The sequence below is a fragment of the Chamaea fasciata genome, unplaced genomic scaffold (genome assembly GCF_029207755.1).
Source record: "Chamaea fasciata isolate MVZ Bird 193981 ecotype frontalis unplaced genomic scaffold, bChaFas1.0.hap1 SCAF_5, whole genome shotgun sequence".
NCBI lineage: Eukaryota > Metazoa > Chordata > Aves > Passeriformes > Sylviidae > Chamaea > Chamaea fasciata.
This window is the reverse complement of record NW_027094090.1, coordinates 29,199,656-29,223,774: the sequence shown is the minus strand read 5'-3', so window position 1 is coordinate 29,223,774 and position 24,119 is coordinate 29,199,656. Positions and strand designations below refer to the sequence as shown.

The 24,119-nt window shown below is 37.0% G+C and overlaps 1 protein-coding gene across 1 annotated transcript in view; it reads right to left on the bottom strand.

Annotated features, from left to right (window-relative positions):
• The window catches only part of PPHLN1 (periphilin 1), a 63,951-nt gene that overhangs the window by 7,643 nt on the left and 32,189 nt on the right, over positions 1-24,119 (bottom strand). Inside the window, 2 exon segments of the mRNA XM_066183105.1 lie at positions 20,128-20,268; positions 22,795-22,914. Of these exon segments, the coding sequence (XP_066039202.1) occupies positions 20,128-20,268; positions 22,795-22,914 (261 nt within the window).

Sequence of the window (24,119 nt, the reverse complement as noted above, 5' to 3'; positions counted from 1 at the left end):
TGGTGGTATAAACCAGCTTCTTATATCCCCTCCTGAGCAGACCTAAAATAAGTCTGACAAACCACTCTTCTATTAACTAAGCCACATCTATGCCAAGGTTTCTCAGCATGGAAGAGACAGACTATGAGGTATAATTTTTCTTCTACTCCTAACTAAAAACAATACTGATTTTTTTGTAATGTAGACCTAACTCTGATTGCATATGCAGTCAAATTTGCATTTTAATTGTGCATGTAAGCTTAAGCAAATTGGGAAACTACTAAACATTGAATTACCACTATCACAGCTTTTTCTTTGTCAATGGCACCTTTTAAAAGGAATTATTACCTTTCCCCAAATCTCTTATTTTTAATTTCTTTATATGTTATCTTGGAATATTTTTTCAACCACATAAATTAGATTTCATTAACTTACCCAAAATTTACTCTTCCAAACTACAATAAGTTAATCCTCTACTAAAAGAGTACACAGAAATTTTCATCACTGCAGTGACAATGTAATTGTACCATTATGTTTATGAGTACAAAACATAAGTTTATAGCTCCACAGTGCAAAGAATGCTCAGAATTATCATTAAACCACTTGCAGACAATTTTCATGATCAAGACATTTAAAACTGATTTTCAACTAAGATGAACTATTTTTTATGGTTACAAAAAGCTAAATTAACGTAGAACAAATTCAATGCTTGGTTACGATAGTATGCGGTTTACAGTAGCATACAATTTCTAATTATAAAATATCAACAAGTGTACTCTATTCCTTTCTTAAAAAACACGCTAACCATTTTGCCCTGTATCTATGTAGCATTTTCTGTACCCAATAATCAATGCTTTTATAGACCAATTAGATACTCATTGAAATGCAAATTGGGGGAAACAAGTTATTTAATCTATTGTGTAATAATGAACAATTTCATGTTAATTTGCTTCTAACTGAAGATATGCAAAATATTAAAGTTATTTGCACTTAAATGTAATTCTGCCTCCCTTTCCAATAAAACTTTCAAGCTCCTTTTTAGGAACTTCAATAGGTTTAATCAACTTTCATAACGAAAGCCCACCATTTTTGGCATCTAAATATCTGACTGAAAAGTCTCCAGGAAAGCCCCTTGTGTGGAAAAGATGTTGATAGAGCCCTCACTTTAAAAGAGATAGGAATTCAGATTTGAACTCCACTTTGTCCTTAAGGACCAGTATGGCCACATGTGGGAGCAGCAGGTGAGCAGAGCAAAGCACAGCAGGGGCGGGTGCTGGGAGCCACAATGTTTCTGTTCAGCTGGTTTACAGCACTTTGCATTAGCTCACAGCATCACTCACCCCTTTGACTAAACTAATCTGATAGAGGACATGCAATCTACAACAATGCCACCACAAGGCTTACCCCCAGCCTTCATTTAAAAGTAGAATTCTAGTATAAAAAGAGATGAAAAGTGCTCTGTAAAACTGAGGGGTGGGCGTGTGTGACAACAGTGAGCAATCCTGCTGAGCTCACAAGTACATTTTCAAGGCTGAAAAGCCTGAAGAGTCGGCTTGGATCCTGAGACACAACCCTGGGCTCTTAACACATGCTGGGCAGAAAACATGTGGGCAGAATTATTGACCTGTGTGAATCCATTACCTCCAGTTTAAACTCAAGACATCACCTAGATACCGCTTTGCTTCATACCATGCCCCTCTTGACACCTGCACAATGGCAGCGAAGCCGCAGTTCAGGGGCTGAAGTGGAGCATGAAGTGGAGCCCCGAACTGCTTGGGAAAGCCCGCGGCTGGCTCCAGCATTCCACGGCTGCCCACGGCATCTGCTGTGCAGGACTCAGCCCCTGGGCAGCAATCACACCCCTCATCATCTCTGTGGAGAGCCTGCACACCGCCTCAACTCCCTTCTTCCCTTCGCCATCCAAACAAAACACGTTTCTGTGCATGTGCTCACTGCTTAGAGAGCAATCTAAAAATGAACATGCAGCTTTCGTATGACACTGCTGAGGAGACCTAAAGAATAATATAATTAAAAAGCAATAAAAAGTGATGTCCCTCAGTAGTACCTGTCCCAAGTACCAGGTCCCAAGTACCTGTTTACAGCAGCTGTTACCCATGGATAGATCTGTAGAGCAAGGCTGCATAAATCAGAACAATCGTGGCAAAAGTACTATTGGTACTATTTAGAAAACAGAGTTTTCATTTATGAAACCTTATAAATTCCAAATAGTTACTCACTGCTTTAAAACTATTACACGTAACGTTTCTACAAGAAGCAAGAATTTATTTTAAATATATTGCTAGGAAATCCATGTGTTTACTATTTTTTTAATAGTATGGTAGAGGACTTAACACAAATGTTTAAATGAACAACAACTGGTACACAACAAAAATGTACATGATGATACACTTCATTTAATGTTACATTTTGGCAAGAACAAGTGTATTATTATTTCTTCAAGAAATGTCTTGCTTAGCCAAGCAGAAGTAGCTCCCATGTGGGAGAGCAAGGACTATTATGTTACTTGGTTTTACTGGAGATAATTCTTTACTAAACCAATCAGACCACATAATAACAGCGTTTTAACACCAACTACAGGCCCTTGGAGACCAGTTTGTGTGTGGCCTAGATTTCATAGGCTTCTTTACAACAGATGTGTTGGATGAGGATAGAGTTACTGCATATATTAACTTGTGTGTCCCTTAGGTAAAACAGCCGTACGGATTTAAATTCTGCCTCTTACATATTCTTCTTATAGAAAGCGTGTGCCTTGTGCAAGGAGATGATAAATATGAAATCAAAATACCCACTGCAATTACAATTGATCTGTTACTAAATCTCTCTGGAAGTACCGATGATCTCTTGAAGATGTGTCAATGACATCTTTTCAGCTCATGTATAAGAATGCCCAGCTGTATGTTTAGGAATGCCAAGGTACAAACAACTGTGAGGCCAAGCCCAAAAGTTGTACAAGGGTGACTACTGATATATCTAATAATTTCTCTTTGTTCTATAATAATATGCAAACACAGAAACTGTATATTTGTAGGAGCATAAATGAAAACAAAATTCTAAAAACTCTCCTCTCCAACAGATGCTAGAAAATTCCCATTAGTTGAAACACACCAGTTCAGGATTAAACAGGAAATAATCAGCTTTATGCCAAAGGAAGGGCCTCACCCTACAACTTTTTATTTATAAAATACTGAATTGATGGAAAGCCACTTCCTAAATCTGATCCACAGTGAAATTATTGCTCCATCCAAAACAGGAAGGGTGAAGTTTATCTACAAAAGAGTCTATGTTAATTGTCTTGTAAAAATGCTTGAAATAATTTTCAGCTACGTCCACAACCATAAAGGAAAGTGATATTCATTTAAGCTCAGCAGAATGGGCTGTATATTAAGAGCAACAATAAAATGACAAACCAATCTTTCTTGTCATAAAACCAGACAAATATTTTGTATGAAATATATAGCAGTTCAAAATCCACACAGACTGAATGTGTTGAAGTCAAGATCAAAAATGACGCATTTGATTTTACCCAAAACTGACTTGTGATGACTTAGTTTTCCCTCAGCAAAAGTCACCCCACTTTCAGTTTCAACAAATATCCTCAGCTACAAATATTCTCAGATTCAGCAACATCCTGCATTAAGTGGGCTCATTTTTGTTATGGGTGTGACAGCATTTTATCCTGAGGTGTGGATTGCCTGCATTTTCTCCAACTGCACAATGAAAATAAGCAGTAGTAGGAAGGAAAAACAACACCCCCCTCTTTGTTTCCAAGTAAGAGCAACTCTGAGCAGATCAGTAGCACAATTAACTGGCAGCAGCATTGCTAATACAAATTCAAAGTTGGTGGATCTATGAGTTTAAGAAGAGTCCTTACAAGAGATTTCCTCCCCATCACTATACAAAGAACAACTTAAGTTTTTTTTTTTTAATTGTTAAAAATATGCTTAAGCAAGATTGAAATTGCATGCCAAAGGGTAGGTTTTTTCACCACATATGCAGCATAAAGAAAATACTACACAAAACAAGTAAACTACTGTATGTAATCAACAGCTTTTCAGGAAAGAAAAGCAACAGCTGCAAGAAGAAAAACAATTACTTCGATTACCAACATTTTATGGCTTAGTTTATGTTAAACCTTACTGCTTCTGAAGGTTTAGAATTACTTCACACATTACATTAGCCTCACAAATCAGTTTTATTAGTGCCTCAATAATGAATCAATTTTTTTTCAAGTCTAAGTCACTGTCCCACCTTTACACCTTGAAATAGTCACTCATCATTTACTTTAAGTACTCATTTCAAATCTAAAACCAAATAAATGAAAAAGTAAATTAGTTTGGAAGACTTCTCTAATCTTTCCTTAGCTTGTGGATAGGTATCTCTTTCCACATGCAGCTGTGATGGCTGAAAAGGCTATTCCCCCTTCCCAGCTGCCAGCATCCCTATGCCGGAAACCATCACTCCACTTGTTTGTGTGAGCCAGTAATACACAGGACTACTCCTAAAATGAATTCTTAGGCAAAACCAGTCTGATTAGGTCACATGCTAGGACATCAGTTGGGCTGCAGGGAGGAATCACCTATCCTGGGTAAGAAAATGATGAGCAGCTATGGATGACATCTAAAGAGAACATGTATTTATAGCTTTACACTAGCATGTCCCCATTGAGCTCATCTGGAAACACTCACAGAACTTCCACCTAATGCAGAGAGACAAAGAACACAGGATCTTTATTTAAATATTTGCCTATCTTAGTATGTAACTTCAGTCAAATACAAAATATATACAGAAACAGAACACAAAGCTGGTGCAATGGCTGGGGTTGGGGCAGGTCAGAGAACCTGTACGATGAAGCCTCATTTTTTTACTGCAAATGTGTTCATTCCTTCTGTGTTTTTAGCATTCAACACACAAATTATCTCTCCTTCTAAATCTGTTCCCACAATTCTAGTTATTTCCACATCAATTTGGAAGCAGAAATCTGATCCAAAAATCGGTAAAAACAGAAAGCATGTCTCTCCCTAAAGAGAAAGCCACAAGGAATAGAGATTGTCTTTTATGGTTAGTAAATCATATGTCCTAGGGCAGCGATTTCCAACTGTGGTTCCAAGAGAATTTAGTACAAGTTCTGCATTTACTGAGTGGATGTACCACTGACTGTATCCCCATGGTATTTGAAATTAATTATTCGATAAGTTTGGGTTACAGTCATAAGTAATACTGAAGAATCACAGAGATTAGCTGGTTCAAAAGAGCTTGGAAATCACTGGTCTTTTTCATTGCAAAAAACAAGCCCATTTTGTACTTAAAAACATCTCCTAAGAACACTGTCTTTCTACAGTCTCTTTTCAAGCTTTTCTTAATGAGATAGTTACACAAGGCTGCAGAATTTCAGCACAAGAACTGTTACCTATCAAACTCATTAAAGGAATGTCTGCCCTATTCAATCCAGTGTCACTGAACATTTTCCAGAAGTTGTCTGATGGGGTGGGTGAATTGACAGAGGACAGATTGGGAGCAAACCTGGCAAGATATGAGAACACACTCATGACTTTTTGAAGTGTTTGCTTGCCTTCAGATTCTGGCATACACTGAAAAGCTTTGTTTTCAAGTCTGGCTTCAGTCTTTCCTCATAAAAAGAAAGAAGAAACTGGGATCATCAAATACTGTTCTGTGCTGGGGTTTCTTTTTGAGAGATTTAGCTCTATTCTTCGGACAGCTTAGAGCAGCTTTCTGTGATCCCTGACACCTAAAAATTTTGGTAGCAGCTTGATGCAACAAATCCACCAAGTCAAAAAGTAACAGGGATATCTCCAGTACTCAAGAGATAAAACTCAGAATCACAGAATCATTAAGGTTGACCTTTAAGACCTTTAGGATTGAGTCCAGCTGTAAACACAACACTGCCAAGTGCACCACTAAACCTTGTCCCTAAGTGCCACATCTACACACCTTTCAAGAACACCATGGATAGTGATTCCACCACTCTACTGGGCACCTTGTTCCAATGTTTGACAACAGTTCTGAATTTTTCCTAATATCAAATTCAAACATCCTCTGGTGCAACTTGGGGCCATTTCCTCTTGTCCTGTCACTTGCCACGTGTGAGAAGAGACTGACCCACCAGGCTACAACCTCCTTTCAGGCAGTTGTAGAGGGTGATAAGGTCCTCCCTGAGCCTCCTTTTCTCCAGGATAAACACCCCCAGCTCCCTCAGCTGCTCCTCATAAGAGCTGACTTTCAACCCCTTCACCAGCTGCGGTGCCCTTCTCCAGAGGAGCTCCAGCACCTCAATGTCCTTCCTGTAGTGAAGGGCCCAGAACTGGACATAGGATTCACCTCACCAGTGCCCAGTACAGGAGGACAATCACTGCCCTGGTCTTGCCAGACACTCTAATGCTGACACAAGGATACAAGCAGTCTAGACTCAAGTTTTCTTGGATTTATTTCATGAAATATCCTGTTTACTCCAACTATAAACAGAGAGGCTGATTATGGTATCAGTATTTGTTTACTAGTAACAACAGTAAAGCATCACGTAAACAAACAAGTCAATGAAAAAAAATAGCTCGAACAAACCAGCAGCTGCCCTCAAACTCTTGTCAGCTTCCTGCAGGTTACAGATTTGTTGAGTATTACCAGTAGCATTATGAATTATGGTCACTTCAGAGATACAGGAAATTCTGTCTCTGGCCAATACTCCAATGTGTAGAACTTCACTTTGGTAAAGCACACAGACAACTGAAGGTATGGGGTACTTGTTTAACTCAACACTTCATCAAATTTCAAATTACCACCACCATGTCGATGATTTTAAGGGATCCAAATAATTAGAAAATCTGTCAAAAACCTGCAAAGATACTTACTTTGCCATTTTAACCTTACCTTTAGACAGACATAGGATATAGCGTGAATAGTCTAAAATAACTCACTTTACAGCGACACCAAACTAATGTCAAGTCAAACAGCTAAAATTGGGGGAGAGAATAAGGTAATAAGGAGGTAATACAAAAGAAGATCTAATCTAGATAATGAAACTTGAAACCACTGAACTACGAATGAAAATATTTACTGAATAAAATGTACTGTTACAGCATAAACTTTTTATGCCTAATCTCTAAACAGAATAATAGCTGCTGCTGATAAAGTCTACTGACGCTGTATTGATACAGTGTGTTTTGGATGAGAACAGCATGGAAAGAGAGCCGTGAAGTCTCTTTTGATAAGCAGAACTAAACAGCTTATTGCCTAAGATAAAGACAGGTTGCTAAAGGTCAAACACTTTAATGCAATAGCCAAAAGAAACGGTACTATACCATTTACCTTTTAATCTTACTTCATACAAAATTACGACATGTTCTCAAAGATACAGAATACACAGAGGTTATTCATATAAACACATCCTGAAAAATAAGGCATTCCTTCCTTCACACAGCCTTCCAGAACTTAAAAAACTCCCAACCAAAAACAAACAAAAAACCCATCAACCCGCAAAAAAACAACAGACAAACACCCTCCCCCAATAACACCAAAAAAACCCCACAAACAATTAAAAAAACCCAACAGAAACAAACAAAACCAAGACTAAAAAAATCTGAACAGGTCATGCTAATAAAGACTGAACTATACTGTCTGGAATCAGAATTTAATCAGGAAAAAGTATTTAATTATTTAGAACAGAGCAAGCCAAATTAAATAAAAAACAACAATTAAAATGAATGACATTTTCTTATTTAAATCAGAAAATCCAGTGGGTTTGCTGTTCCTTAAAATCACATAAAGGTATAAACATTGCAAACTTTCTATTTTTAAATCAGCTGATAAAGAATTTTGCTACTTCAAGGATAAGCATGCACAAAGAATTGATTTACACACTAAACAAAGAATTATTTAATTTATTGATGTATTTAAGGGTACCATGGACTGTGTAAAATAATAACAGCAACTGTTCAAGAGTAAAAAGAGTTGCCTTCTCTAGGGTAAGTCAACAGCTTACACTCTTGATGAAGAAAGCACAACAAACACTTTCCATTTATTGGCTGCAATGCACCTAAACCAGATTTTAGAACTACTACTTAGTTTTAACATAATTAATTTACTCCCTTTATATTACTTTAACTTAGTATTAATGTTTTTCGCTTCTTTACCCCTTTTCTTTGTTCTCCTTAGTTCATCAATGCCCAGCAAACCGCACTGTGGACAAAGCCAAATCACTCTTGCTGCTCCAAAGACTCTGCAGTTGGCCAATAAATACCTAACAAAGGAAGCACTACTATCTCTGACTACCTTCACTTCTCCCATATTTTATCTGAGTTGTCCCCATCCCCTCAGCAAGTATTTACTCAAGCTCTCACATCCCTAGCACTCCAAAAAATCAAAAATTCATTGAAAAATATTTTAAGTCAATTGTATTATGTGAACATCTTTGTATCACCTCATCACAGAAATGCATTTACATTTCCTGCATTTCCACCAAACAGGAAAATAGAAACAAAAGGTACGTTCCATAACTGCATGGAAACATCATCTAAAGACTGGAAACACTGCTCACAGTATATATTATGTACATAACCACACATGTTCTTTCAGAGCTGTAATGTAATACGTAATACAGCAGCTTTAAGGAATACAGTAAAAAACTACTAGCTTACTAGTTACACCTACCTGCTGAGTGATACATAGTGAAATAGACTGCAAACAGACCAATGGAAATTTCTATCCTTATACCCATAAAACCTTACCTGACACCAGACACTGAGTATTCATACTCAGATAACATGCTAAATGTCCTTGCCTCTTTTAAAATCTTAGTTGATCCACAACAGACAAAACCAAGCTCAGCACTTTATCCCCAACAGACCTCTGCATATCTCAATATAACTCCTCAGCAATGTGCACATATGTTTTGTTAGGAATACTTAGAATAACCTTTACAGTAGATGAGATACTTCTCTTTGGGATCACTGCTCTGGCTGCTTACTGTGACACGAGTAATGCCTACACACATTAAAAAGCTCAGAGCCAGCCCAATATAACGATACATGCTTTTCTGGGTAGCAAGAAGTCCATCCTGCTTAAAGTAGAAAGGAACACTCCTAAAGTACAGCGTTTTTTAGTAACTTATCTGGGTCATGAGACACCAGATAATTACTTGCTCATCTCTGCTTCTGATTTTAGCAAAAACATATTTGCAAGAAATCTCCTTCAATATCAACATTAGAAAAAGGAAAAATGCACAGTGAGCTGCAGTAATGCCTAAAAGTAAATTTGACAGAAACTATGAAAAGCATTTAAAAAACTTTGTCAGGGCATTTTTGAGTTATGGCTAGACCCACACTTAGGCAAGCAGATTGATAATATCATTAAACACTCATTTTTACATTAAGTTACATTATATTTACATCCTAGTTGACAAACGCAGTAAAGTGAACAAAGCAGACAACAGAACAACAGCAGTGAAAGGCACATTTATCAAATTTTTGAGTAAGCAATTTCAGGTACTTGATGCAGGAACACTGCATTTCCTGCCTTACAATTGTAGCTTCCTGCAGACGCCTCGAGGGCATCCAGAGAGGAAGACAGCAAGCTGGAAGCACCTGACTGCTCCCCACTTGTTTCTGGCACCAGAAATAGCAGCGGGTTTTCTTTCATGATGTAGTGTCTCTGCCCTCCAGCCAGGGAGAAACTCCACTGCACTTGCCCATGGGCTTTAGAGCTTCTGTGGAATTAATTCACATCTCCACCCTTGCTCCCCATCCCATTCCTTCCCCCACCCTCCTGGCTGCAGTTCCTGATCTTGGCAAAAATCTCTTTTTTTTTTTTTTTTTTCAACTGCAAGTCCAGTCCCACCCTTGTTCATTGCTTCCCACACTCAGTTACTAACCCTATCTCTCCTGTCACCATAAATCCTTTCTTCTCTTCCAGATATCCTCCACCCTCCAATTCCGAGGTCACCTCATTCCTCAGCTAGAAATAGTTGCAAGAACTTAGAGGCCAGCTTGTTTCATAATAAATCAAAGTCTGGCTCCAACAGGCCAGGTGAAAGGGGCTGTTCTGAGGCACTAGTGCTTCCAATTGAATTAATTCTCAAAAATACGTAGAACCAATCCTGTCAGTGTTAGAAGACAGTGAGGTGTCTTAAAGGAAGATGACAGTTCTGGTCATGGCAGCTTTAGAAACGGAACAAAAACTTTAATATCTTCCCTATAATAAGAATAAACAGTTACTGTGCAAATACCATCAAAGACTACAGCTTTCTATAGATTTCTGCCTGATGATTAAGTAACTGTGTCTAAAGCAGTACTTTCAGGATACTGAATGTTCAGAGATAGTAGTGGCTCTACAGACAACATAGGGCGGCTATTCCTTTGTAGCAGCAAGCACATGTAAGGAAGCACACTGTGCTTAAGAGAATTAGTTGAGCAAGCGCCTGCAAAGTTTTCTTTCTTTTTCTTGACTTGATTCATGGTCGAGCCCCACAAAGACTACTGCACCATCACAGGGAACTAGTACAACACAGGGATGAAATTCCACAAACTATGGTTGCCACCAAACTCCTTGTACTGTGCAGCTGAAGTCTGCAGTGTACAGGTTGGTTTTGACTGCAGCACTTGCTTTAGGGGACTTCTTTATGTATAATGGGATGCTATCATAATATAGTCTCCACTGGAACTCGTACAGTTTCTGTTACTGCCTATTTTCATAAAGCTTGTAGCACCTAATCACCTTGGTTAATGCCTAAGTGTAATTTAGTTGAAATCAGACAATAGAGTCGAAAGATACACAGCACAGATACTGAGATTGCACAAGATAGTTTCTCCAGGAAGCCAAGTGAAGAAGAAACATAATAAAATGGGCAAATTTCCAGCTGGAGATGATCACTGAAAAGCTTGTGTCAGCATATCCTAATCTATTTATGATTTTGTGTTTAAAAATGCTTATGTGGATTTTTTTTTTTAATTTAGGTAGCATGTGACCAAAAGAGTTAATATATAAATTATTTACTATACTAAGCCAGTGAACTGCTTGTGAGGTGTATAATTATGGTCAAGCAAGCACACACAGTACCCACCTAAGTAGAACATTTCATGTTGTAATGAAACCAAGTATTTAAGCTAGCTGGAGTAAGGAGAAGGGGAAAGATTGCTAACAAACACATTAAACCTTGGAGAAACAGTATCAAACCCATCTATCACAGGTTACCGGTGTCATTCAGAGCAGTAGTTGAAGTTCAAGAGTTCAGAAAATTAATATATGAACACTTCTTCTCAAGAAGCGTGAGAAGGTAAACAACCAAGAACAACCCATGACCCACTCAGTTTTGTCAGTATTCACCTTCTGTGTTTTTTTCAAGTCAGGCTGACTCTATTAGCCTTTCCAAGTCAAAGTAGCAAGGTAAAACAGGCAGACCATAAACTTTGTCCTGTGGGGAATCTTGGCCCTGGTTTTTCTGCCATATTTTGTGAAGCATGCCACTGTGGTATGCATACAAGTGTATGTCCACAACCACAGAAGACTTAAGTCACCACACGAATGCCAGTAAGAGTCAAACGAAACAGGAAAGTGATCTTTGGTGGGTCAGCAATAAATGGTCATGTGCATTAGTCATTTATACCCCAAGATAAAAAACTAATGTCTTCATAATCTTAACTTAAAGAATCAGCACATGCATAAGCAACTTACGCAACTATAGACTTATTCCCAAAATAATTTGGGAAATTAAACTTTAGAAAAGTTCCCAATGCTGATGCCTTTAGAACTATAATATTATCCTGTATTTTAAAGGTCAAAGAAAATGAATAGGCATAACTTACCCATCTTTAAAACATATTAAATTTAACCTACTCAATGGAACAACTGCCAAAAGAAAGATGATGTCAGGCTAGGTGAGACACTGAGATACAGCACATAAATCTAAGGACCAGGTGACAAACACAACTTGTGACTCAAGTGTCTTTGGTCACAGATGACCCTATATTTATACATGAGTCAGTGTTGTATTATAAATCAGATTACAAATGGACTAGAGGAATAAACTACAAGCACCAGAAAAGCTGTCATCTACAAAACAAGCTTCTGTGGTATAAAGAACAGTCTGTAAAAAGACATACAAAACCCCACAAAACTGTAGATTCACGCTTCACCAGATTTTCCCTACCTACACATTTTGTGTGCGACACTTTTCTGTTGATGTCTATTTCAACCTCCTAAGGCCTGAAAGTACTTGTCAGCGCAGGAGAAACGGAAACCAGCTTCCATACCAAACATCAAGCCCTTTCTGTTACCTACCCTCCTGCCACTACCTCTCATTTGCCACTTTCCATGGGTTTTTACTTGTTTGCTCAGTTACCACCATCCCATCATCGCACATGGTTTTATGAAACTTTTCCTCATGACACTGTTCTCTGCTTGCCCTATATATATCTTGTTCTAAGCACCACTTGGACTCCTGTATCCTCTCTTTCAGAAGATCAATGCTCAGACTGTATCAGGAATACTGATAGAGCTAATACATCATCAGTGTTTGGGGGAGTAGAGATGCCAGACAGTAGTTCTTTGGGCTTAAGCTATTTCTGGGGGAATTTAAATTTCTGGATCTAATTTCTAGGTATGCCGGACTGATTCTGTTCCTATTCTGTTTCAATCCAGGAAGCAGCAAGTTTCCCTAATTACAATGATGAAGAGACAGTAGCTTGTAAGAATAAAAAATGCTTAAAACTTTAATCCTCAGTGGATTGAGCCTACTAGGAGATAATTTTATCTTTAATCCTTAAAACAGTTCAAAAAAGAAAAAACCACACTGCTAACCTACTTCTTAAATCCACCAATGCCCTTCTATTAAACCAAGAATAAGCTGGAGACCAAGCTGGAGAGAAGGATCTATCCTCTGAATTAAATCCAAGTTATTAAAACCGACAACAAGAGCCCATCATAAAAACAAACAAAAACAACAACAAAAAACCCCAAGAAACAAACCCTGACAAACAAACAAAAAACCCCAACCCACAAAAAACAACAACCCTCACTCCCACAGAAACTACTGCCTTTATCAAGGCTCAGATTGGTTTTATCCTTCATCATTCCCAGGAGGTTTGCCAGTGTCAATTCCGCTTATCCTTCCAAGCATCTCAACTTTTGACAGCTTTTCCAGTAGACAATTTTTCAAAATTAATTCCTAATTATATGTCAAGGCCCACACATTCTTAGTGAGTTTCTTCTCTTCCTAACACCTTTTCCAATCCTGTTGACACTCATCATCTCTTGAAACTAATCTTTCTTCTTTCCAGCCCACTCACTATTATACTTTCCAAGTCTTTCAACCCATTTTTCCTCTTCAGAACCAGAAATTTTAAGTCAGTCACTACCAGCTTTTGACTGAAAAAATGCTACTTAATGAATAACTCCTTAGATTTTCACTTTATCTGACCAAGAAGTTGATCTTGTCTTTCAGATTTGAAGAATGTTTATTCACATTTCTTTTGGTTTCAGCTAAGTCCAGGAATTCCATCAAATACCTAATTACTATCCCTCTTCCATTTAAGTGTTCCAGAGATCTGCCACCAAATTGTAACACCTTTAAACAATGCCCTTTAAAAATATCTGTAAGCAAATAATTGTCTGAGATTTTTGCAGTCTGCAGTGCTGCTTAATCACATCATGAAGTGCCACTACATCAAAAATTCTACATTTGTCAATGGGTTGAATAGCCACATTTGGCAACCTCAAAATAATGTGATCAGCACAGGCCTAAAACTGTTTACATGAAAAAACATAAGGCAAACATGATCTTCAATGACTAGTGGTGAAATCTAAAGGTGAGTTGCATTTAATTCAAACCTCTCGAAAAAATACCCCACTGTTACTGGATAAATGCATACATTTCTGGTATTAAATTCTCTTAAAATTATTTCCCTATGAGCGCTGCATATTAAATAACACTCATTTTTATCAGCTTCCCAATGAAAAAAGCTGCTGGCAATAATCTGAAATGTGGTAAGATATTTCCTTATTAAACCATACCTTCAGGTGCTGAGTAAAATGAGTTGCACTGCTTTTGCATATGCAGCAGTTTGTAATTACGAACACAGCAGTGCACACCAAATAACCCATTAATGTCCACAGAAAGGGAATAGAACACAGCTGAGCAAATGGAACATGCAGGATTATAACTTCTAAAGCATGGTGGTCCAAACACAAGAAAAATAAGTAGCTAAAAGTTAAGTAGCTAAAGTTTTCATGTCCTTTTACAAGTGTCCTGTTTTAAATAATTCTATTGGTAAGGAGAATAAAAGACACAGTGAAGAAACTTACCAAAAGCTTTTATGTTCCTCATCTTGTAGTTTCACAAACATCAAAACAGGAATTTCTAACAAATAGGTCATATTTTCAAAATTGAAAGACCCCAGCACAAAAAAAAAAACAACCCCAGCGCCCCTAAAAAAACCAAGCACAAAACTTCAGGCAAGCATGAAAAATAGAGATCGAGTTAGCATTACAATGCGACAGATTCGATTTTGTAATAGCAAAAAGGAAGTCTAGAATAAATATTCAAAGATAGTAGAAAAATTAGCAGGTGAGAATTAATATGAAAGAAAAGGTAGAATAAAATATGTAGAAAGTAGAAAGAATAAGTAGAAAGAAATAAATCACTTGACTTTTATACATAAGGAGAGGGATACTGATACAAGAAAACTAATAAACCACATAGGCAGATGATATAATTAAGTAGAAGAGTTATCATCATTTTTTCTGAGAAGCTTAAGGCAAATAACAAAACCTGACACAAATGTTTTCCTGATTAGGAAAAAATGATTCAACACACTTAATTACAACATACATTTAAGTAAAATAAACATAAGCTCAGAGGAGGCAGGATACATACTACGCTACCAACCAAATTAGACTGATGATGATGAGTCCATCGTTAAGGCCTTGTCACTGTCTATTAAGTACAGAAGGTTTGAAAGACAACAGCAAAGCTAGGAAGGAGTGAAAATCCACAGCTTCCCCATCTTTTACTCTCATCTGGCCTGTTACTCTTGTCTGGTCTACTCCTGTCAGAAACAAAGCATGCCTGACCTCATCTACAACCAGAAATAATCCTTTAATGTGTTTTTAGCTACTGTTCCAGTTCCTTCAGCTTCACTTAACTCACCTACTTCTTATATTTTAATTAGGGGATTTTTTCTAACCTAGATAATTTTGCCTGAAATGAGCAACTGCACAACAAGCAGACCAACGTAAGGAAACAGTAACCAGTTTCCCTGGCTCAGCTGAAGTGAGCTTTCTAGAAGAAAAGCTACAACCAAGGGCCAGCTCTGACATCCTCCTCCACTCCTTCCTGGATTCCCATTACTCCCATTTATTAATTTACTTATTTTACTAAACCTGCTAGAACTTAAGACACTTAATCTGTCACATCCAAGCCTTACAAAACTTTTCCAATGCATTTACCATGAGCTTATCCCTAGCCAAGATGAAGAACCTACTTCATTGTTTACATCCTCTTTCATCGTTATACTGTAGAAGAACGGTAAAATTGTTTCGCTTGAAGCAAAACAAAATTAGCAAAGGACATAGGAGAGGTTGGGAGCAGGGAGGAAGGCATACAGTAAACTCCCAAACACTACACAAACTGTAGCTATTTTATTATGACAGAAATGCCCATATAATTTTCTTCATTTTTTTTTTTAACGAAGTCCTTTCAAAGTAAAGTACCACTTCGTGAGAGGTCAGTCTTCTCTTAGAGCAGCATCTCCAGAGAACAGAGTCCCATTAACAAGTGCTAAGCACACACTAAGAGAATTCAGCTATTGCTGCATAGATCTTACCAGAACAAGAGCTATGACAAAGAAGGAGAACAAGAAACAGTTCTTCTCAAACTACACACACCCTGTAACCGCTAAAACATGTCTTTTTTACTTAATTGTAACTTTTAGGTCAGAGATGTCAGTAATTTACCTAAAAAAATAAAAGGAGTTAGACAGCAGACCTGGAAACAGAATTTGGACAGCCTGGACATAGCCACACCCCCCTTTTTCCTTCTTTCTATGCACCATAGCTATGAAGCTTCAAACACAAGCTTTAGAAAGATCTCTGATTTTCAGCATCCTCCAGCAGGAAGGCTGTCCTATTAGGGTAACAGTTCATTAATATTATTGAGGACTCCTAACAAGCGATATTAATTTAGAATGTCAACTAAAGAAGCAATTAAACTGTGCTTAAACATTTAAAAATACTGTTCTGTTGAACATTTAAAAAATTGGTGAACTGAAAGCATAGAGTCAGCCAGTGATTCCATTAAGAATAAAAAAAATTCATGAGTGTATTAATTCCTGTACTTAATTAATTCCTTAGATGCCAGAACTCTGTGGAACTAGCCAAACTGAGACAGAAACTCACAGGATTATTTTTTTTTTGCCAGAATCAAGGAGGGTACTTAGTAAAATTGTCATTTGGTAAAATTTGTCTTCAGAAAAGAATAGATTTTCAGAGGTAATACATGTCACTCCAACTTGAATATGCAACATGTAAGAAAAGTGGACACATAATAATTGACTAATTAACACAGTGTTACAGACTTGATGTCTAGACAAGATAAGACATTTCAAGAATCCCTGTTACCTGTGCTCATGAAGGAAGAACAAAGAGATAGCCTTTTGTGTAACACTGATGCTGAATAGCTCCAATTATGAATTTAACACCAGGGACATATTTGTCATCACTTCCAAAAAAACCCACCACGCTTCAGCACATTTCAGGCTAAAAGCATAAGCTGATCCTTAACTATATAAAACCAGAAACTAAACAACTTCAAAATATTACCTTAATCCATAATGCATGTTATTAAATGCAATGATATTTAAAAACTGCATGAACTGGTTACATTAGCAAACTATAGACATTCATTGATCCTGACATGTAGACGCAAAATTCACTATGCTGTTTTCAAGTAACCAGACCAATCTCTTAAGCATCTGTTTAATGGGATTCTACCTCACCATGCTCAGACAAATTCTCAGACATCATTTAACACCTCATTTCAAAATTGTAAAAGCAAAGAAAAGAGGGAAATGCATGTTCAAAGATCTAAGGAAACATCTAACTTCAAAAAAAAACACCAAACTAAACAATCAAAAAACATCCTAACCCAGAAAGCCAATTATCTCAGTATTCTATTTATTAAAAAAACTCTCCAAAGCTTTTTATTATAGACAGAACACTGAAAAACACATCATAGGATATATTAAAATATGAGACATGCATTAATGCTGTAGAATTTCCACTCTGTGCAGAAGCACAAAGATTGAAAACACTCTGCACCTGAATGGAAGGGAACAGTTTCCACAGTACCTGCCATGCAAAAGTGCCAGAAAAAACCCTGTTCTTCCAATCATGAAGTGTCAGAGCCAGAGTGTTCTAGGAAATTAACCCTGCCCTGAGAGCAGCAGAGTCCACTCCCAGTGGAGCAGGACCCAAAAGCAGGGGACCACAGCAAGAAGCTGGGATTCTGCAGTTCAAGAATGCAGACTGAAAGCTGCCAAGAGAAGGAGGGAGCAGAAACCTGGTGGAGAGAAACCACGTTCTGGAATGCAATAGCAGCTGAGCTCAAGACAGTGGAAGAGGCTGCCCAGGGAAACAGCAGAGCCTCCTTCGTTGCAAACAGGCAGGGCTCAATTTGACAGAGCCCTGAATGACCTGATCCAAGGCCCTGCTTTGAGGACATTGCAAGTCCCATGCAACCGAGATGTTACCACAGTAATGTCACTATGCCTGCTGTTTCAAAGTGAGCCCAAAAATATCCAGGATCTGCAATCCCAGTTCAGAAATGTTTTCAAGCATATGTGCATCTGTAACCATATCCTTCCTTTCCAGGTAATACTGGCACACATCAAATGAAATATATACTTCAAAGTTTTTGTAGTTTGGGAGTGACACAGATAATTCTTGGCTCGGTTTCAACAGTGTCTGGATTTTTCCAAGCCTTTATCCATGAGCAGAACTTCTAGTTTCCTCTCTTTGTGTCAGCTTCAGTTAATATTTGCCAAGCAACTGCAGACTCCTAAAAGGTAGTCAGTCACTATATAGCAAACAGCAACTAGCCCTTGGTTTGACACATTTTGCCCTGTCATGATCAGCAAACCAAGAACTTAGTTTTTCTGCAAACAACAAGATTTTACATGAATGGTCACAGTAAGTCCCCCATCAAATAAATAATATACAACTATTTTCTGGGTGAGCCAGGGTGATCATTTGCAGTCACGCTTCATTTAAAATTCTGAAATTGGTAATTGTGTTATTGTAGCTTAGAGAAAAGGCAGAGGCAACTTTACAAAAGAGTGATATGAGCGATACACAAGATATTGAGATGGACTAATTTAAAACAGAACACCTGTATGAATATTTCATTCAATTGCTCAAGGGATATTTTCACTTGTTTTCCTTAAGAGAACAAACAGACTATATCACAAGCTGCCACCTCCCTCCTGCCCAGGGCATCAGACTGCCTGTTTCTCTGCTGCACAGCAATGGATTTGCACATTGCGACACCGTGCATGCTCTGTCAGCACAGTTTTTTGCCTCTGGGTTCTCCTCAAATAGTACCATCCTGTGAAGCTGAAGTACATATTTGGAAAATTCTGCTTCTTTTCCAGGTTAGAGCTTTGGAGCCAAATGGATATGGAGAGGGCAAAGCAAAGAAGGCTTTATCATGAGTCTGGAACAGCCAAGAAATACTTGTCTGACTCAATTTCTTACTTATTTTAAATACCTTAATACCTGTCAAGTGCAAACTGAAAAACCACCTCTTGAAAACTTTTAGATGTTGAGAACTCAAAGCAAACACAACAGTGTACAAATTTCTACAGACTGATTCCATATATAGTAGCAATATTCACAGTGTTTTATTATGATGACTCATTATGATACTCATGATGATTATGAAAATCATCAGGTCTATCAAAACAATTTTTTAAAAATCCAGAAAATTTAATTGCAGATCCAGAAATTAATTTTAAATATTTATGTAAAAAAATGTAGTTCATTCTTTAGTCTTAATTTTTAATGATTAAATAAAAATCTCGTCTAATTCTTAAAAAACTCACAGTACCTAGTTTGTAAGAAAATAAGCATCCTGTTCAATTCAGTAAAATACTTCTACCATCATTCTAGAATCTTATTTAAATTCTGCAGAAGCTGACAGCTTCAATATTCAAATCAACAACAGGAGAAACTGGTTGTGCAAAACCCAAATCGAAGTTATTACTCAGGCTTTTGTGAACTAAGTTCCTAAAAGTATTCCATTTTATCAAACATAATCTAGATTTCTCTAAAATTAAGTGCAAATTCTACCAAATACAATAACATTAGATCATATAGAAAATAAATATTTGGGTTTTCTGACCAACTTTTCATACAATTTTACTATAACCATGTCCTAAGCGCCTAGGGAAATTTAACCATAGATTCACCAGCATGAGGCTAACTAATCACAACAGCTATTTTTTAAAAATCTGTTTCTAGCCTGCGTTTTTTTTTCTCAGTTTGTCATTTTTAAAAAGGTCCTAATTTTATGCATTTGGTCCTAGCTCTTTTAGGCCGTTTGTGACCCTGTGATCAGACACACAGGGATAAACTAACTGCAACATGGCTCTCACAGTTACAGCACACTCCAGTAAACTCCATTCCAGCAGGACCCCACACATGTGGAAAGCTGTTCCCACCATGACCACGATTATGCAAAGTCAATATTAATAGGGGGGAAAAAAAGAAACCAAACCAAAAACAACTGCGTAGAAAGCAAGGTTTCAAGTGTCAATGAAAAGGAACAATGTTGCAGCTCAGGAAATGGCCTCACAGGCAACTGAACAAAGGCCACTAGAATTAAGAAGGCATTCATTGTCTTAGCTTGCAAAACAGTAGTTGATGCATGTAAGCTGCAGAAAATTACCATTAATTTCCATGTGCAGATAAATGTTCTTTGGAATTAAACAGTTGGGGATGTTACCACATCATCTTGAAAAATCAAATTATATTCATATTAAAGTCCAAGGAGGAGGAAAAAATAAATCAAGGTAATTTTAGCAGAGCAAACCATTACTGTATTAGTGAAAAAATGCCAAGAAGACTCACCCGTTCAATCTCCTTTGTCTTAGCTGCAATCGCTTTTGAACGACTAAGGAGTTGGCTGTCCTCATATAATTCTGTACCATCCATTAGATTTGCTTCTGCTTCCTCTGTTTGCTCAATGTATAATGGAGCTGAAGATCCAGCCTTAAGAAAACAAAACAAAAAAGAAAAAAATAGGAACAGTTTTCAGAGAAAAATAAAAACTGGAGCATGAGGAAAAAACCCCCAAAACCCAAACACGGTCATCAGAAACATGAGTTTGCTCACCAAGACTATTCATGAAGTATTATTGCTACAATTCTAACAGATACAGAAACATATGTAGAAAACATGACATGATAAAACTCCCTGTGACACAGCCTTAACTGTGTAAAGGCAATAATGTCACATAACCTCTACCTGCCCATCCACTGAGAAGAAATTTAAGTACGTGGTATTTTTAAAACCAGAAAGCAAGAAAAAATCTCAATGAAAATGTGATTAGTCTTCTGGGAAAGGATAAAAGTAACAAAAGCAAAGGTACACAGGCATCAACGAAACAAAAAATGTTGTCAGGGAGAACTCTTGAAGCAGGGCTGCAGGTCTATTATTAAAAGAACTGCAATAACTATCATATAGCAAAGGCAAACGTGTCAGTTGAAGATTTCTAGTAACATGAAAAATCGAACTGAAGTATAGGAATTGTATAAACTTCCCTCTAAAACAGAATTTAAGACAGTATTCCTACTCCAAAGAAGACAGATGCCAACCCCAAGGAGTTTATATAGAAAATGTAGTAATTTTGTTTTACAGCAGGATTTAAATCCAGTATTATGGAACAAAGTTGTAATTTCTTTTTTTAAATAGGATTTGAAAATTGCAGAAGACGAAAGCTAGCACCTATTATTCAAAAAAAGAGGTGAAGAATCTTAAGACTTAACTAACATGAAAGAGAAAAGTATTAGACTGAAAAAGGAAGTAAAAAGCTTAAGTGATCCTGTGAACACATGCTCAAACCTTAGCAGCAAAACTAACCATTAAGACTGAATCTCAAATCTTGCTATCTCAGTAAAGAAGGAAATGCCTGAGAGTGAGTGAGGCTACTAAAAAAGCCCAGTGCAACACGAAGTTCAACTATTAAGCACTATGTAACATAAACAGGAAAAAGTGAAGAATTCTTGCAATTCATTTGTGACAGCCTACTAATCAAGGTGAGAAGTCCTTTCTTCTAAGACTCAAAACGAGATGCCTCACCTCCTTAACTAACATGTCTACAGCCCACTTTCATAGTCAATAAATCTTATAGACTGTACCACAATCAACTACAATTGCTTCACTTTGTTTCCAGGTGTTTAATCTTTTTGCCACTGGAATTTTCTCTGAGGCGTTTAGGATGCCTTTAACAACTCTTCTCCATGTGGCCCACTCTGTTCTTCCCCCCCTTGCATTACCTTCCCCTCATCAAGAACTACAGTATATTTCTCTGCTGAACCTCTCAAATGTCCATGCATTTGTTCTCCTTCATATGGTATTCATCCTTGGATCAGCTGTTGCTTTTTCTTCACTCTTACACTTCCTTCCCTTTTCTCTTTCTTAAATGGCTTTTTCTAGTTTATGTATCTAACTAGATCTTCCTGACCACTACTGAGGAGCTGTTAATGCATTACATCAATGGACAGGACTTGAAAGTTCAGATAAATATGGATTCAGTGAGTTTATTTCCCTAACCTAACCCTTACATTCTACAGCTGGAAATGTGATGCTTCCCAAGACACATTTTCTCTAAAATTACTTACAAAGAAATAAAAAAATCAACCCAATTAATTGGAAAGGTTAAAACAGGACTTTGTGAAGTAGATACTATCTTGCTTTTTTTAAGAATGCCTCTTAAGTTCAAACAAAATGAAAGTTAAAGAGAAAATTATCACAGAATTAAAACAGATTATTTTTAGGTTACATGACATTTGAGTTGTTTAAAATGACAAATACATTTTCCACTAACTTAACAGAACCCAAAAAAGACGTCCTATCCAAGAGCAGTGTAACAAATGACTGAGAAGGGCTACAGTCACACCTCAATATGGCCAGAACACAAGGAGAGATAAAAACAAAAGGGACTGGCAAATAATTAATGTTGATTAATAATGAAATAAGCATTCTGGGGAAAATAGAAAATATATCCACTGCAGTAATAAGGTAAGCTTTATTTTTAATATAATGGAGGACTCTGCTTTCTGAAAAAGAATACAGGCTATGGTACGCTGGCAAGGCTTGAAACGGAACTCAACAAACCAGAGTTACTCTCCTTAAGTCTTATGTTTCACATGTACACTCATGTTTTGACTCGAAGTTCCCTCCTAATTTTAAGGAGTTCAGTAGGCATACAGACCTACACTACTAGAAGAGCTCCTTGGAGAATGTTTGGGAGAGCTGAAACTTCATTGTGCCAGCTGTAGCTCAACATCAATTGAAATTATACTAACAAAACATACTTTGGCTTTGTGTATTTTTTCAAAAGAAATGAATTGCAAGGTTTTAGTCTCCCTGTCATTCCCTTTCAATAAATATTTAATAGCATAGGCAGAAAAATTCAGGATTAAGTTACAAAATGTGCCTTTATGCAGAGTACAGAAAAACAAGAGCCTATTGTTGTAACACTTTGAATTAAGTGGATTAATAATCCTATCTTACATCATACTCTGTTATTTCAGGTAAATTGCTTTCCTCGGCCTTCTCCGACTTTTCAGCTGCCCACTTGCTTGCAGCTTCTGCAAGTTCCTTTTCTGACAGTCTGTTGCTCTTTTCCAAGGCCTGCACAAAAACATTATAGTCAAGGTTTAACATGAAATACATTTACATGTAGCAAAAGTCTTCAAAACTAAAATAAACAGTTATTCCAATCCCTAAAACATTTTAACAGAGGAAAAAATAAAGTTGAAATTATTTCATTTGCTGTCCAGTTTCTTTAAAAAGAAAAGTGGGAAGGGAGAGAGCAGGTAATAAAGAAACAAGAGAGGAGGCAAAAAGGTAAATCAGTGAAGGTCAGTGGACTGCTACAAAACCACTATACTTTCCAAATAACGTTTATTAAATTCACAGGTCAGAGATAATAGAAAAAAATTTTGAGACCTGTTGGGCACTGAAAGAAGTCAGATACAAGAGTGGAGTGATCTAATAATTAAATGTCATTTTTCACATATAAAATGTTGCAAAAAAAATTAAAATAAACTGTTAAATACTAGGAAGGATATAAAACCCGAGCTAATTAGGGACAAAATATATTTTATACAAACTAAGTGATCAGAACTGGTTCTATGCAAATCCTTAATTTTTTATTTGGGGGAATACTAATCATTTATAATGGAGTCAGTCATGACTTTATGTTCTACTTTTTCAAATGGAAATTTTCACATAAATAATATCTAAAAATTGATTTCTCTCTAAGAATACTATTTGGCTTTTACTATCAGACCAGCAAACAATGACAAATATCAGTTTAGGAATAGCTAGCTTTATAAATCTTGTTACCACTATGTGATATTTAAGTATTTAACTTAAATGTATAGAAGGACCCAAAGAATCAATATCACTCTAGCATTAAAAATTGCAATACTAAGATGAGTATCTGAAAAAGAGACTAAAATTCTACTCCCTGAAAAAGGCTGTAACAATGTCTACCCAATGCCTGTTCCATCTTAGCAAAGAGGTAGACAAAAAAAAGCAAACAAAAACCCAAATGAAAGAAACCAATATTCCACCTCTTACTACTAGTTCATTCTAGGTTACATAAATGGCCAGTACCAAAACTCCTTTGTCTTCACATCTTTTATGCTTACCTCAAGGCAAGTATTATCCAAATACCTCTGTACTGTAGTATGGCATAAATATGCAATTCACAGAACCCTTCCAGGATTCTGTGTCACAAAGACACCACCTTTATCTGAATCCAGAAGAGAAGTGCAACACAATGTTCCAATAGGAATCCCTGTTTTCTCTAACTGCAAATCACAGAACTA